The 15,924-nt window shown below is 36.2% G+C and overlaps 1 protein-coding gene across 1 annotated transcript in view; it reads left to right on the top strand.

The window, feature by feature from the left end:
- Positions 1–1,623: 1,623 nt before the first annotated feature.
- SLC36A4 (solute carrier family 36 member 4) overlaps positions 1,624–15,924 on the top strand; it is a 45,726-nt gene continuing 31,425 nt past the window's right edge. Inside the window, exons 1-5 of the mRNA XM_007938053.2 lie at positions 1,624–1,745; positions 6,221–6,311; positions 11,030–11,118; positions 12,496–12,591; positions 15,094–15,178. Coding sequence (XP_007936244.2) covers positions 1,624–1,745; positions 6,221–6,311; positions 11,030–11,118; positions 12,496–12,591; positions 15,094–15,178 — 483 coding nt within the window. The remainder of the gene's footprint in view (positions 1,746–6,220; positions 6,312–11,029; positions 11,119–12,495; positions 12,592–15,093; positions 15,179–15,924) is intronic.

Below are 15,924 nucleotides of genomic sequence, written 5' to 3'. Positions count from 1 at the left end.
TACTTAGATTTCCTATTTTTTTAGTGTTATAAGAAAACTTACCTTTTTTCCTGATACCATTGCTGGTACAGTCTCTTGGGCAGTGTGTTTCTAATAACAGATTGTTCAGTTAGTGAAATGTTGGCAATGTCAGCTATCTTTACTGAGATCAGAGAGTGTACTTAGTACTGCACGGAACATACTTGCACAGAACAAACTGCACAGCCCCAGGCAGAAGGATATTAGAAAGTTCAAATAACTGACAATTTGGATAAGCTGATTTAAAAAAAAAAATAAATGAATAAGAATGAACAAGGGCAATGAACATTAAGGAATGAAAATATTAATATTTCTGTTTGAAGCTAAAGCTGATACAGTGAATAATGATGGTTTTACAAGATTTTTTAAAGAGAATATAACAGAAAAGGATATAATATCTGTTCAAACAAGAGAACATAATATATAAATCTCTGGAGTACATGTGAGACAGTAGACATCCCAGCAGACCATATACTGGACAAACAATGACTTCACTCTGTAAAGGTCTAGGCTGTGCCACTTTTGATGCTGGGAACAAGAAACAAGGAAATGATATTGAAGAATATTTGGAGAATGTCCTGATGATTAAAGAGTAAAAAAAAGACATAAGTTGAGGAATTTTACTTATAGAAAATCCTCATCAATTTGGACTCCAGAAATTTAGAATTTATAAAAATTCAGTGGCTCTCAAATTTTATGTTACCCATAATACCAGAAACAAACAAAACCCACTGCCATCAAGTCTATTCCAACTCATAGTGACTGCCATTAGGTTTCCAAGGTGGTAAATCTTTACAGAAGTGGATTGCCTGGTCTTCCTTCTGCAGAGTGGCTGGTGGGTTTGAACTGCCCGCCTTCTGGTTAGCAGTCAAATGCCTTGGGCACTATACCACCAGAGATTCTTGTTACACATGATAGTTACATTATTTGAGGAAGGGTATTTAAATGACTTCAAAATAGGCTATTTTCGAGAATTTTCCAATGTCTTAAACATCACTTTACTTTTATGAAACACTCACTAGTGGTGTACTGGATAAGGCATTTAAATGGCTGCTATCTAGAAGGTCAGTGGTTCAAACCCAGCTGCTCTGCAGAAGGAAGATGGGGCAATGTATTTCTGTAAAGATATACAGCCTTGGAAACCCAGTGGGGGTCACTATGCATTGGAATGACTAGATGGCGGTGAGTTCTCATTAACATGGGGTAAAGCCAGTGACCTAAATCCTGATCTCTCTTAAAAAAAAAAAAAAGTAAATTTAGTAAGGAGCACAAATAAAACCTTTTTTGAATTTCTGTTGCAGCATTACTAAGAGATCAAGACTACTGCAAACTCCCAACTTCATGAGATGCCTAGAAATAAGACAAAAGAGAAAAAAATATGCATTGGGCATTAGTTAGTCCAAATAGAATAGCCACCAGATAAGCCTCATTTTTTTCTTTTTAAAATATACTGAAACTCGGGGTATTGATGTACATTAATCATTAATTTAGGATGACAATAGTAATGATAAGTAATATTTCATAATACTTATGAATTCATTTATACCAGCTTTATCTAATTTTTTAAAATACTGTACTAAGTACTTTATTTTTGTTTTTAAAGATATGGATGTAATGAGACCCTTGATAAATGAGCAAAACTTTGATGGCACATCAGATGAAGAAAATGAACAAGAACTCCTTCCTGTTCAGAAGCATTACCAACTTGATGATCATGAGGGCATTTCGTAAGTGTTAAGTCTCTTTTTCTTTTGATTCAGCTTATGTTTATTTTTAATCATCTTCTCCTAGCAAGGAAGGAACTTTACTAGGTACTACAGGAGTCAAAAAGATGAGTAAGACTACGTCTTTGCCCTCACAGAGTTTTATTGTCTATTTGGAAATAAAGAACAAATGTATGTTGTTGTTATTGTTGTTAGGTGCCATCCAGTCGGCTCTGACTCATAGTGACCCTGTGTACAACAGAACAAAACACTGCCCGGTCCTGGGCCAGCCTCACAATGCTTGCGATACCTGAAACCCAGCATTGCAGCCCCTATGTCAGTTCATCTTGTTGAGGGCCTTCCCCTTTTCACTGACCCTCCTCATTACCAAGCATGCTATCTTTTCCAGGGCATGGTTCCTTCTGACAACATGACCAAAATAAGTGAGACAAAATCTGGCCATTCTTGCTTCTAATGAGCACTCTGGTTGCACTTCTAGGACAGATTCGTTCGTTCTTTTGGCAGTCCATAATACTTGCAGTATTCTTCACCAACATCACAACTCAAAAGCATCAGCTCTTCTTCAGTCTTCCTTGTTCATTGTCGAGCTCTCACATTCATGTGAGGTGATTGAAAAAAACATGGCATGGGTTAGGTACACCTTAGTCTTCAAGGAAACATCTTGGCTCTTCAGTACTTTAAAGAGGTCTTTTGCAGCAGATATGCCCGGTGCAGTACATTGTGTGATGTCTTAACTGCTGCTTCCATTGGTGTTGATGGTGGAACCAAGTAATATGAAATCTTTAACAACTTCAGTGTTTTCTCCATTTATCGCAATGCTGCTTATTGGTCCAATTGTGAGGATTTTTGTTTTCTTTATGTTGAGATGTAATCCATACTGCAGATAGTCTTTGATCTTCATCAGTAAGTGCTTCAAGTCATTCTCACTTTCAGCAAGCAAAGTTGTGTTGTTTGCATATTGCAAGTTGTTAATGAGTTTTCCTCCGATCCTGATGCCATGTTCTTCTTCAGATAGTCCAGCTTCTTGGATTATTTGCTCAGCATACAGATTGAATAAGTATGGTGAAAGGGTACAACCCTGACACACTCCCTTCCTGATTTTAAACCATTCATTATCACCTTGTTCTGTTCGAACAACAGCCTGATGAGCACAATCAAGTGTTCTGGAATTCCCATTCATCTTAATGTTATCCATAATTTCTTATGATCCACACAATCAAATGCTTTTGCATAGTCTATAAAACACAAGTAAACATCTTTCTGGTATTCTTTGCTTTCACCCAAGATCCATCTGACATCAGTAATGATATCTCTTGTTCCACATCCTCTTCTGAATCCAGCTTGTATTCCTGGAAGTTCTCTGTCAGAGTACTGCTGCAACCTTTTTTGAATTGTCTTCAGCAAGATTTTACTTGCATGTGATATTCATGATATTGTTCAATAATTTTCACATTCTATGGGATCAGCTTTCTTTGGAATGGGTACAAATATGAATCTCTTCTGGTCAGTTGGCCAGGTAGCTGTCTTCCAAATTTCTTGGCATAACTTAGTGAGCGCCTCCAATGGGGCATCTGTTTGTTGAAACATCTCAGTGGGTATTCCATCAATTCCTAGAGCCTTGTTTTTTTGCCAGTTCCTTCAGTGTAGCTTCAACCTCTTCCTTTAATACCATTGGTTCTCGATCAGATGGCATCTCCTGAAATGGATGAACATTGACCAGTTCTTTTTGGTACAGTGACTGTATATTCCTTCCTTCTTTTAATGTTCCCTATATCATTCAGTATTTTCCCTGTAGACTCTTTCAGTATTTTAACTCGAGGCTTGAAGCTTTTCTTCAGTCTTTCAACTTGAGAAATGATGAGCATGTTCTTCCCTTTTGGTTTTCTAACTCCAAATCTTTGTATATTTCATCATCATAATTGAATTCGTCTTCTCGAGCTGCTCATTGAAATCATCTGTTCTTGTCATTACTTCCATTTGCTTTAGCTATTCTCCATTCAAGGGCAACTTTTGGAGTCTCTTCTGACATCCATTTTATTTTTTTCTTCTTTTTCTGTCTCTTTAATGACCTGTTGCTTTTTCCATGGATGATATCCTTAACATCATCCCACAATTCCTCTAGTTTTCGGTCATTGGTGTTCAATGCATCAAATCTATTCTTTAGATGGTCTCTAAATTCAGGAATGATATATTCAAGGTCATATTTTGGCTCTCATGGACTTGTTTAATTGTGTTAAGCTTCAGCTTGAACTTGCATTTGAGCAGCTGAGGTATGTTCTGTGGTCAGCTCCTGTCCTTGCTGTGGCCGAAGATATTGAACTTCTCCATTGCCTCTTTCCACAGATGTAGTTGATTTGATTCCTGTGTACTCCATCTGGTGAAGTCCACATGTATAGCTGCTGTTCATGTTGTTGAAAACAGTTATTAACAATGAATGTCATTGGTCTTGGAAAATTCTTTCATATGATCTCTAGCGTTATTTCTGACACCAAGGCTGTATTTTCCTCCTACTGGTGATTCTTCTTTGTTTCCAACTTTTGCATTCCATTCATCAGTGATAACCAACACATCTTGATTGGTGAATTTCAGACTGCATAGGTTGGTAAAAATCTTCAGTTTCCTCATCTCTGGCTTTGGTGGTTGGTGTGTAAATTTGAATAATAGTAGTATTAACTGGTGTTTCTTGTAGACATATGGATATTTTCCTATCACTGACAACATCGTACTTCAGGATAGATCTTGAAACATTCTTTGAGACGATGAATGCCACGCCATTCCTCTTCAGTTTGTCATTCCCAGCATAGTAGATCAAGGGGTTGTCTGATTCACAATGGCCTAGACCAGTCCATTTTAGCTTACTAATGCCTAGTATATCAGACTTTATGCATTCCATTTCATTTTTGACAATTTCCAGTTTTCCTAGATTCATACTTCGTACATTACGTGTTCCAATTATTAATGGATGTTTGCAGTTGTTTCTTCCTATTTTGAATTGTGCCACATTGGCAAATGGAGGTCCTGAAAACTTTACTCCATCCACATTGTTAAAGTTGGCTCTACTCTGAGGAGGCAGCTCTTCCCCAGTCGTATTTTGAGTGCCTTCCGACCTGAGGGGCTCACCTTCTGGCACTATATCAGTCATCGTTCCAGGGCTATTCATAAAGTTGCACAGTAATATATCAGACAGTATTTCACTGCTATTCATAAGGTTTTCACTGGCTAATTCTTTGAGGATTGGATGGCCCCTTCCTTTTTCCAAGTCTGTCTTAGTCTGGAAGCTCAGCTGAAACTTGTCCACCATGGGTGATCCTTCTGATATTTAAAATACTGGTGGTATAGCCTCCAGCCTCAAGCGACACACAAGCCACCACAGTGTGACAAACTGACACACGAGTGGTGAAAGGTACTACAGGAGTCAGAAAGATGAGTAAGGCTAAGTCTTTACCCTCAGAGAGTTTTATTGTCCTTTTGGGAATAAAGAACAAACATACAAAATGTCTATTATAATGATCATGTAAATCAAATGCTATGACTCTTGAAAGGACAGAGATCTATAAGGAGGGTATAAAGGGAATGTTAAGGGAAGTGGCTTTTAAAATAGAATTTAGATAATGGGAAGTAATAAACACTTCTTTGTGCTGAAAGCATGCTGTGACACTAAGTAATGAGATAGGAGAGCCCATAAACTTTTTTTTAAAACCTCCACCCGCACCCCCAACCTTTTTTTTTTTTTTTTTTACATTTTTGTCATCAATAGTTTTGAATAAGGTTTTAATCTAATAGCAAGCTAAAGATTATACAAAGTAAAGCTAAGTTTAATCAGAATTGTATAAACTGAAAACAAATTTTAGGCAAACATGTTTGTTTCATAAGTTTAAATGCTGTGGTATTCTTTTTGGTCAAAAGACTGCCTTCAAATGCCTCCTGGAAACTTTTCGTAGGTCAAATCTCTTAGGAGATTCACGATGTCAAAAAATTAATTAGTATTTATCTTAATGATATATACTTAGTTTTCAAACGTATGTTTTTTTCTTTTAATTAATTTCATATAAAGTTGATAATCATAGATCAAATGTCTAATACCTGGAGTACATGACAGTATCACTAAATACCTCTCTTACCAGCCTGTGTATAAATAATCTTCAGCATTGTTCTGAATCGAAGCTGTTATGGTACATACATTTTAACATAAAATAATCTAATGAGAAAATTGCTTTATTTTCATTAATTTACTATGCTCAAAAATTTTTTACTTAGATATCTCATTAATTTCCACAGTAGCCCTTTGTATCCTACTATTAAATGGCAAAGATAGGACGTGAACCAAGTATGACTTCTACACTTAGTGGTTGAACAGAAATGTTACTTGGTTACTTGTCTAGATGAATTATCAATTCCCTTCTAATGCTTAGGCCACAATTGTATGATTTTCATAGATTTTGTTTTAAAATATTTAAATCTTATAACTTACTTTTCAGGTTTGTACAGACTCTTATGCATCTCCTTAAAGGAAATATTGGAACTGGTCTTTTAGGACTTCCATTGGCAATAAAAAATGCAGGCATAGTGGTAAGACTATCTTTGTAATCTCAATTAAGGTACAGTAATCAGTCTCATTTACACATTACTATAAGCTAACATCTGTCCTGCCTTTAGTATTTGATCAAATAAAACTTGGTCAGGTGACAACTGAATGATCATTTAGCTATTTTATTTTATTTTATTATAATTTTTATTGTGATTTGGGTGAAAGCTTGCAGAGCAAATTCATTTTCCATACAGCAGTTCATACACATTTTGTCTCATGACATCAACTGCAATTCCCCACAGTGTAACAGCTCTCTTCCCACTTCCCTCCTCATACTTACCTGTTTCCTATGTCCTTCCCTCCCATGTACTCCCACCCCCTGAGCTGTCTCCCTGTGTAAACACTGCCCTTCTATTCTCCCATGATTGATCACTCCAAGAAGTATATCTACCTGATGTAAATGTTAAGCCCATATGCCTGTCTATTACTTGGCTGAAAACCACAGGAATGAGTTCAGTTCCAGACCTGAGGGGTAGCTAGTCTCAGGGGTTTCACCAGGCTCTGTCAGACCAGCAAACCTGGTCTTTTTTTGTGATTTTGTGTTTTTTTCCACAATGAACTCCCACTTTATCTAAAATCTCCTGTGCTGATCCCCCTCTGAGTGGATAGCTAGGTACCTTCTAGTTATTCTGGTCTCAGGGTCATATAGGCTGAGGATCTCATGGTCTACCAGTCCGTTGGACTAGTTGTTTCTATGCATCTTTGGTTTTCCTCATTCTTCTTTGCTCCAGACAGGGAGAGACCCATCGTTGCATCTAGATGGCTGCTCACAAGCATTTAAGACTCCAGTTGCTACTCACCAAAGTAGGATGTAGAACAATGGTTTTGTGTAGTATGTTATGCCAGTTGAGCTTAATGCCGCCTGTAACCATGGTTCCAAGTCCAGAGGTCCAACCCCTCACTCCCTGTGGGTAGGTGACTGTGGCCAAGAAGACATCACAAACTTGTCCCATGTCAGTTCTACTCTGCACCTGGACATTCCTACAGCCCATACAGATATGCCTGGAGAGACATCGTCTGCCAACCCTATACATGGTTATGGGCACACTACCCCTTGCCTAGACATACTTGATCATTCAGCCTGTCCACCCATCTATCTGTCATAGATCAGTGCTTGCCGTCATTGACAACACAGTACTGTATGTGCAACGGGTTCATCTTTGTTGTCTGTACCTCCCATGTACCTCTCTATGTGTTCTTTTTCCTCAGTGCCACCGTGTTGATCACTCATTTGGTATATTGCCCTTCTCTTCACCCAAATCAATACTTGTCTCTACCTAGCTAATAGTGTTCCCTTTCCTCCTCTCCCACCCCTGGAAACCAACAAAAAAAGTTTCCTTCCATATATAAATCTTTCTTTGACTTTTTACAACAATCAACTAATAATGTTTGTCCTTCTGTGATGGCTTATTTCACTCGGCATTAGTCCTCCAGGTTCATCCACCTTATGCTGTGTTTTGTAGATTCTACATTATTTTTTAGTGTTCCATAGTATTCCATTGTGTGTATATACCATAGTTTGGTTATCCATTCTTCTCTTGATGGGCACATAGGTTGTTTCCATCTTTTTGCTATTGTAAATAGTGCTGCAATGAACATGGGTATGCATATATCTTTTTTTGGCCTGGCTCTCACTTCTTTAGGATATATACTTAGTAATGGGACTGCTGGATCAAATGGTATTTTTAATTCCATCTTTTTTAAGGAATCACCATATTGTTTTCCACAGTGGTTGTATTATTTTACTTTCCCACCAGCAGTGTATGAGAGTCCCAATCTCTCCACATCCTCACCAGCATTTGTTATTTTCTGTCTTGTTGAACTTTGCTACTAGTGCTGGGGCCAGATGGTATCTCGTTGTTTTGATTTGGATCTCTCTGATGGCTAATGATCATGAACGTTTCTTCATGTGTTTGTTGGCTGCCCAAATATCCTTTTTGGTGAAGTGTCTATTCATGTCTTCTGCCCATTTTTAAATTGGATTGTTAATGTTTTTGTTGCTGAGGTGTTGGAGTTTTCTATAAATTTTAGAGGTAAGTCTCTTGTCAGATATGTAATTATCGACAAGTATTAATTTGTTGCTGTCATTTTGTTATGTGCTTTTTCGTGGTGTTAATTTCTTAGTTACATATAATTTTCTGTGCTAAGCTTGTTTTCTTTATGAGTAGTGTTATCACTTCCTTCGTTGCTATTGGTTTGGTATTTGTTAAGTATTTGTGCTGGTCCTCTTTTTTATTTTGATGAAGGTTTATCATTTTTCTAGTAGGTTACCCTGTGATTTATAATTTTCTTCCCAAGTTTAGAACAGTCAGCTCTATCTTGCAATTGTCTTGACCCTTTAGAAGTTCTGTAACTACACAATTTTTTTCCCTCTTTTTGGTTTGTAGTTGTTGTCATTTGTCAATTGATGTCTCTGGTTCCCTGTGTACAATCTTGTAGGCATATTTACTTTGGATACTTCCATAACTGGATTGGTTTCTCGGTTATGTCATCATGTGTGTTAATGGTTAGTTGTTTGCTGTAGTTGGCTCTCTGTCCAAAGGGCTCCCTTTAGCATCTCTTGTGAGGCTGGTCTGGTTTTAACAGATTCCTTTAGTTTCTGGTTGTCTGGAAATCTCCTAATTTTGCCATCATATTTGAGGGACAATTTTGCTGGGTATATAATTCTTGGTTGGAAATTTTTCTCTTTCAGGGTTTTATATATCCCATCCCATTGTCTTCCCACCTGCATGGTTTCTGCCGAGAAATCTGAACTTAGTCTTCTTGGTTGCCCCTTGTAGGTAACTTTTTGTTTTTCCCGTGCTGCTTTCAGGATTCTTTCTTTTGTCTTTGGTTTTGGTGAGTTTGATGATGATATGTCTTGGTGATTTTCTTTTGGAGTCTGTCTTGTTTGGGGTTCGTTGAACTTCTTGTATGGATATATTCTCATCTTTCATCATACCAGAGAAATTCTTTTCCAACAAATCTTTGACAATTTTCTCTCTAGTTTTATTTGTCTCTTCCTGTTTTGGAATTCCGATGATGTGTAGGTTACTTCTTTTGGTGGTATCCCACATGATCCTTAGGCTTTCTTCATTTTGTTTTAACCTTTTTTCTGATTGATCCCTTTCCAAAGAAGTATTCAGGTATTTGTCTTCAATCTCACTAATTCTGTCTTCCATTGATTCAGTTCTACTCCTTTGCCTATTCAATGTGTTATCTACTTCTGAAAATTTGTTATTCATCTTCTGGATTTCTCTCTGTAGATTTTGTATCATTTCTAATTTTTCATTTATTTTGTCATTTTGTTCTTGTGTTGTCTTTTGAAATTGTTCTAGAGTTTCCTCTGTGTTTTCCTCGATCTGTCTCTCAGTGTGTTGAAGGTACTTAAATATAATTCTTTTGAATTCCTTATAAGGGAGTTCTAATGCTGCTTCTTCCTCAGGGATGTGTTTTGGGCCTGTATCCTGGTGCCTTGTTTCTCCTGCTTTATCTTCCTTCTTTGTGTGGATTGTGATGCTCTATTGTCTCTGAGCCAGTGTGATGTTTTTGTGTCTATATTTAATTAGTGATTGTATGTTGGAGTGACTAGCCCATGATTTTCATTTTCTTTGGATGTTATCTACGTAAGCAGAGTACTGTGTTCCTCTGTTTGCTAGTTGGCAGCACTTATACGCTCACCACCTGTCTCCTTTCCCATTGTCAGCTTTCTGTGTGTCCCTGCCATCCTTGGCAAATGGACCCTATTCTTAGGTCCTGTTTTCATTCATGTTTTTCCACTAGTTGGTGGGTAATCCACTTCTGTGTACTTCCTTTCAAAGCTCAGGGCTCCAGGATTATCTTCTGTATCTCTGTTAACTGGTTTCTCTTTTCTTTGTTGAAGAGTATCTGTGTAGCTTGTCTGCCTATTTCACCATCTTACTGGAATAGTTCTTGAAAATTTTTAGTAAGTAAATATGTCAGATGTTTTGTGTATCATTTCTTCAAATAGTTATTTTTTAATGTAAAATGTTAGCATACATTTAAACTTAATGTGAGTAGAAAGCATGATCGCTTTACCTCTTACATTTACTTCCAAGCACAGTTACTTTCATATAGTAAATGCCTAACAAATAGCTTACAGAAGTGTAGGTTGCCCACAATCCCAGTTTGATATAATGCTTCTTAGTAATTTAGAATAATGATTTATGGTTGTCTGTAATTATAATAATAGGGACTGGCAGTCATAGAGTTGCCCAAAAAAACAAACTCCCTCCTATGGAGTTGGATCCGACTCACAGCAACCCCTCCTTGGGTTTCCGAGATGGTATGACTACAGAAGTAGATTGCCCAACCTTCCTTCCGAGGAGTGGCTGGTGGGTTTGAACTGCTAGTCTTCTGGTTAGCAGTCAAATGCCTTAGGCACTACACTACCAGAGTTCTTCATAGAGTTGCCATCTGATGTTAAATAAAATGTTTCTATCCTACTTTGTTGCATATCTGTACTCTATAGATTTGAGTATCCAAATTGATTATATGGAAAGTTACATGGTTTTCTATTACATGAAATTCTTCCTGTATGTGACTTTTTAAATTCTCTTTTAAAGAAATTAAACATTTTCATCAACAGATACTTAATCACTGCAAATGAGTAGTTCCTTATCTTACTGCTTTTAAGGCAATTGACTTTTTGTGAAACTTAAATATTTGACCTTTATGTAATAAATTTTCTTTCGCACAGCTTGGACCAATCAGCCTTGTGTTTATAGGAATTATTTCTGTTCACTGTATGCACATACTGGTACGTTGCAGTCACTTTCTATGTCAGAGGTAAATGTGGATTTGTTAACTCTATTTATTTAAAGCTATTTATTTATATTAAAGTATCAGATAGCGTTGTATTTGTACTGTGCTTTGCAATCAGATGTTGTATTTTCTGAAGTCTGTTGTGTAGATGGGTCTAAAATGATAAATGTAGGAAAGAGCCATACTTTTATGATTTAAACCTAGTCATATTCTACTTCCTCCTATTAAAATATAGCCTTATTCAAAAAAACCAAACCAAACCCGTTGCTAACGAGTTGATTCTGACTCATAGTGACCCTCATTCTATTTCCGAGATGGTAAATCTTTTTGGATTGGGTTCCATCTTCCTTCCGGGGAGCGGCTGTTGGGTTTGAACTGCCAGTCTTCTGGTTAGCAGTCAAATACCTTAGGCACTGCACCACCAGAGTTCCTTATAGCCTTATTAGTAAAAAGTATTCATTTATTTATTATAAATGGAAAAAAAAAACAGGAAAGATATATGGGAAAAATGGAAGCAGCATTATGACTATTAATTTGTCGGTAACTTAGTTTTGGGCTACCCTATACATAAGTGCGTTTGATGCTATTTGATGTATATGTAATTTAGATAGTCAATAAAATCATATTTTTGTTTCTTCTTGTGTATCATGACTTGCTCTACTGGACAGTGGAGCAACTGTGTGTGTTGTGTGTTAAGTATTGCTTATTATAGTACACTAGTATTCTAATCTTGATTCTTTTTTTTTTTAATGCTCTTAAAATTTTGGGCAAGTCATGATCTTTAAAGTAAAATATGTACTTGAAAAAATAGAAGGAGACTAGGGAAATAATACCTACTTTATGGAACTACTCTGAGAATTAAATATGAGATAGTTTATGTGAAAGAATGTTGTGAAGCCCTTTAGAGGTGTAATATATTATTAAATCATGTGCTTCTGAAAACTGAATAATTTAAACATGAACAATGTAGTTGGTGCTTTTAGGTAATTGAAATATTTAAATCAGTGAACTACAAATACTAGGTTACACAAAATCTACAGCTATAGTAACTTTGTTGTTGTTGTTGTTATGTGCCGTCGAGTCAAACCCGACTCATAGCGACCCCTCCTTGGGTTTCCGAGGCAGTATCACTACGGAAGTAGGATTGCCCAACCTTCCTTCCGAGGACAGTCAGTAAAAACTAGTATGGTGGTAAAAAGAACAGATAATACAATTAAAAAATTTCATGAGAAATATTTTAGGAGAGAGAGAGAATTCATGTAAATCATAAAATTACAAAAGCCTGCTCTGTCGTGGCACATCCCTAAATTCATTAATTCTCATTTATTTTGTTCTTTTCAAGATAGGGTTTGATGGACCAATTTAATATTTTTCTTTGATAAGTATATTGTTAAATTACAGGTTTAAAAAATCAACATTAAGTTATAGTGACACTGTGAGTTTTGCTATGGAAGTGAGCCCATGGAGTTGTCTTCAGAAGCAAGCATCATGGGGACGGTAAGTACTTGCTATTCTATGAATATCTATATGGTTGTCAAGATTATTTTAATTTATAGGTATTTTAATCTGATAAGGTATGTAAATAGAAGTATGATAGGATTGAGGGAATAAACAAAATACTTTTATAGTTAGACATACTTGGATTAAAATATCAACTCTATCAGTTTCCAGTATTATGACTTTGGTCAAATTATTTATCCTTTTGTTTTGTTGTAAATGAAAAAAATAAGGAAATAAGATATAATTATACCCATATCACAGGATTATTATAGTAGATTAAATGATATTTACAAAGCACCTGGTCAATTTATGATATAATAAGGTTCAGTAAGTTTGTTTTTTTTTTAATGAGGAAAAAATAAAGTATTGTGATCTCATTCTTTCAGATAAAGTTATGGTGTTTATCTATATGCTTATAGGACATCTGAGGTATTGCTATATTTTTGCATAACCCCAACTTATTATTGTTTAAATATAACTCTTATCATTGGTGGATATGGCTAATGAAGGTCAGGTGAACACCCAAACTCGGTGCTGTTGAGTTGATTCCATCTCACAGCAACCCTATAGGACAAAGTATAACTGCCTCATAAGGTTTCCTAGGCTATAAATATGTATGGAGACAGATTGCCACACCCATGTCTCATGAAGCTGCAGGTGATTTTGAACCACTGACTTTTTGGTAGCAGCTGAGTACTTTAACCAGTGTGCCACAAGGGTTCTTCTCAAGTGGACATAGAATTGGAAAAATAAGGAAGCATAGGCAATCAACAGAGTTCTAACTATGGTTCAAATCATATGTGCTATGTGAATTAAAAGAAGAAAAAAGAACAGTGTGAGTAGAGTAATATATGATTAAATATAGCCTTTCTAGGAATTTTCAAGAATTTGTTTCTGAACTGCTCAGAGTTCACGATAAGCTGAGTATGAGATAGAAGGAAACAGAACCTAATGTCTCAGAACTTGCCCCTAGAGCCCCATCCTGCCCTTCCCTCTGCCCAGTCTAAAGATAGCTTTTTCTTTTTTTTTTTTTTTCTATGAGGAAGAATGGCTTTCAAATAACAATTGCTGGAATGGTTATTGGTAGGACCCTAAAATCAAAGGTGGATGAAACCATAGTAAGAAAATCCATTGATGTTATTTATCAAGAGAGGAGAGTTGAATTCATTTTAGGGTACCAAGAAAAGTTACAAATGAAATCCCAGAATAATTGTGGAGAACAGACGAGTTATGGCAAGAATGAAGAAACAAACCTCTTCCAGTTTCAAATGGGGGAAGGAGAATCTGTAGCTTTTGTAGACTAAATTGTTTGACCACTTGACCTTGATGGTCAGACACAGAGATTCAAATTAGTTATTAAGTGCATGCTGTTGTAGTCACTTGTTGTTCCCAGAACAAAATAGGGAAGTTTGGGGTATATATTAATAACATGTAGGCAAATTTTTAACTTGTTATACCACTATACCCAAATAATGTTAATTTGTCTGATACCTCTGGTGATACCTCTTCCCTACTCCCCTATATTATTTTATGTAACTTAAATTTTCTAGAGTAACTTATTTAAAAATAACAGAAAAGAAGCTACTAAAGATACTTCTGGTGGTGTGCTTAGGACCAGGCCCCCCTAGTTTTCCCCCATTCCATATTCTTATTAGTAATTTAGGTAGTAGAGGGCATGCTCATCATATTTGCAAATTACATGAAGCTAGAGGGATGGAAAATACACTGGGTTGATCTGAAAGAAATATTAGGAAGTGGAAAAATGCACTTAATCTAAAAGGCAAAATGTTTTTATGAAACCATTTTATAAGCATATACCTATTTATGCTTCAAGGAGCTCTGGTAGCACTTGACTGCTCACCAGAAGGCTGGCGGTTCAAACCCACCAGCCACTCCTTGGAAGGAAGGTTGGGCAATCCTACTTCCGTAGTGATAATGCCTCGGAAACCCAAGGAGGGGTCACTATGAGTCGGGGCCGACTCGACGGCAAACAACAACAACAATTTATGCTTCAACTACTGAATTAAAAACAGATAATATCTTAGCCTTTTAACTTAATGGAACATCCTTTTGCTCTGTAATAATTCTAGTGACATACTGACCATAAATATAGATCTTTGTAAAAAAAACCAAAAAACTAAAAACCAAATGCACTGCCATCAAGTTGATTCTGACTCATCGTTACCCCCATTGGATTTCTGAGGCGGTAAATTTTTACAGAAGTAGATTGCCCAGTCTTACTTCTGTGGAATGGCTGGTGGGTTTGAACCACCAGCCTTCTGCTTAGCAGTCAGATGGCTTAGGCACTGTACCACCAGAGCTCCAAAATAAAATTCTCATTTTGTGAAAAATAGGTATTTTAAATGTTTCTTACTTTAAGGAAATAAAAAGAATATACACTATTATAAAATGTTTTTAAACAGTTAACAAGAGAAATAAAGTATGTTGACATTTCAGCAGCCCTTATTGATACTTATTTGTAGTTGAATCTCTTTTCAGGAGTGTGGTTGACTTTTTTCTGGTGATAACACAGCTGGGATTCTGTAGTGTTTATATTGTCTTCTTAGCTGAAAATGTGAAGCAAGTGAGTATTCCCCCAGTTACTGAAACTGTTTTCTTCTCGCACCTTAGGTGTGGCATCATATTTCCTCTATGAAAGCCATATTTGAATATGAAAATATGTTCCTTTCATAAATGATGTTTCTTTGTAAAGTCTCCTTTGTCATCTTTTTTACAAGTTGGATTTCTGCTGTTATTGTTAATTTTACTGTTCTTGCCATAATATCAATAATTCTTGTTCTTTTAGATCAGAACATGACATAAATTACTGAATCTCAAAAGAGGTTTTAGGAGTATTATCTTCACATCAGCATCCTATAAAGAAATACATAAGACTTCAGCTGGCAGCCTAAAAAGTGAATAAAAAAGAAGGCATTACTAAAATCTAATAGTTATTGCCATTGTTTAAAAAGTCACTATGTCTAGAAAGGTGCAGTTTTCCATGATTCTCTCCATTATGGCTGTTTGCTTTAAGAGGAAGTGGTTTGCCACCTTTGTAGAGACTGACAGCCTATTTGAACAAACAAAATACTGAAATCAAACTTTCTTCTGTCTAATGCCAAACCACTTTTTTTTTTTTGGTAACTAGTAGATTGTTTTTATATTCCTAAGTTACTCCCTGATTTTCTTTAAAGATTATTTTCAGCAATAACATTTATTAATTATCCACATGTGCATGGTGCTACTATACATAGTAAAATACAATACTTGTGGGTGTTTTCATGCAAAATGGTGATGTGACTATATTTTCTAAAGAACTATTTGTTGTTG

The sequence above is a fragment of the Orycteropus afer genome, unplaced genomic scaffold (assembly GCF_000298275.1).
Source record: "Orycteropus afer afer isolate SDZICR_OR568_19922 unplaced genomic scaffold, OryAfe1.0 scaffold00047, whole genome shotgun sequence".
NCBI classification, from domain to species: Eukaryota; Metazoa; Chordata; class Mammalia; order Tubulidentata; family Orycteropodidae; genus Orycteropus; species Orycteropus afer.
Note: the sequence above shows the minus strand (reverse complement) of the source record. Positions and strands in the feature narration are given on the sequence as shown.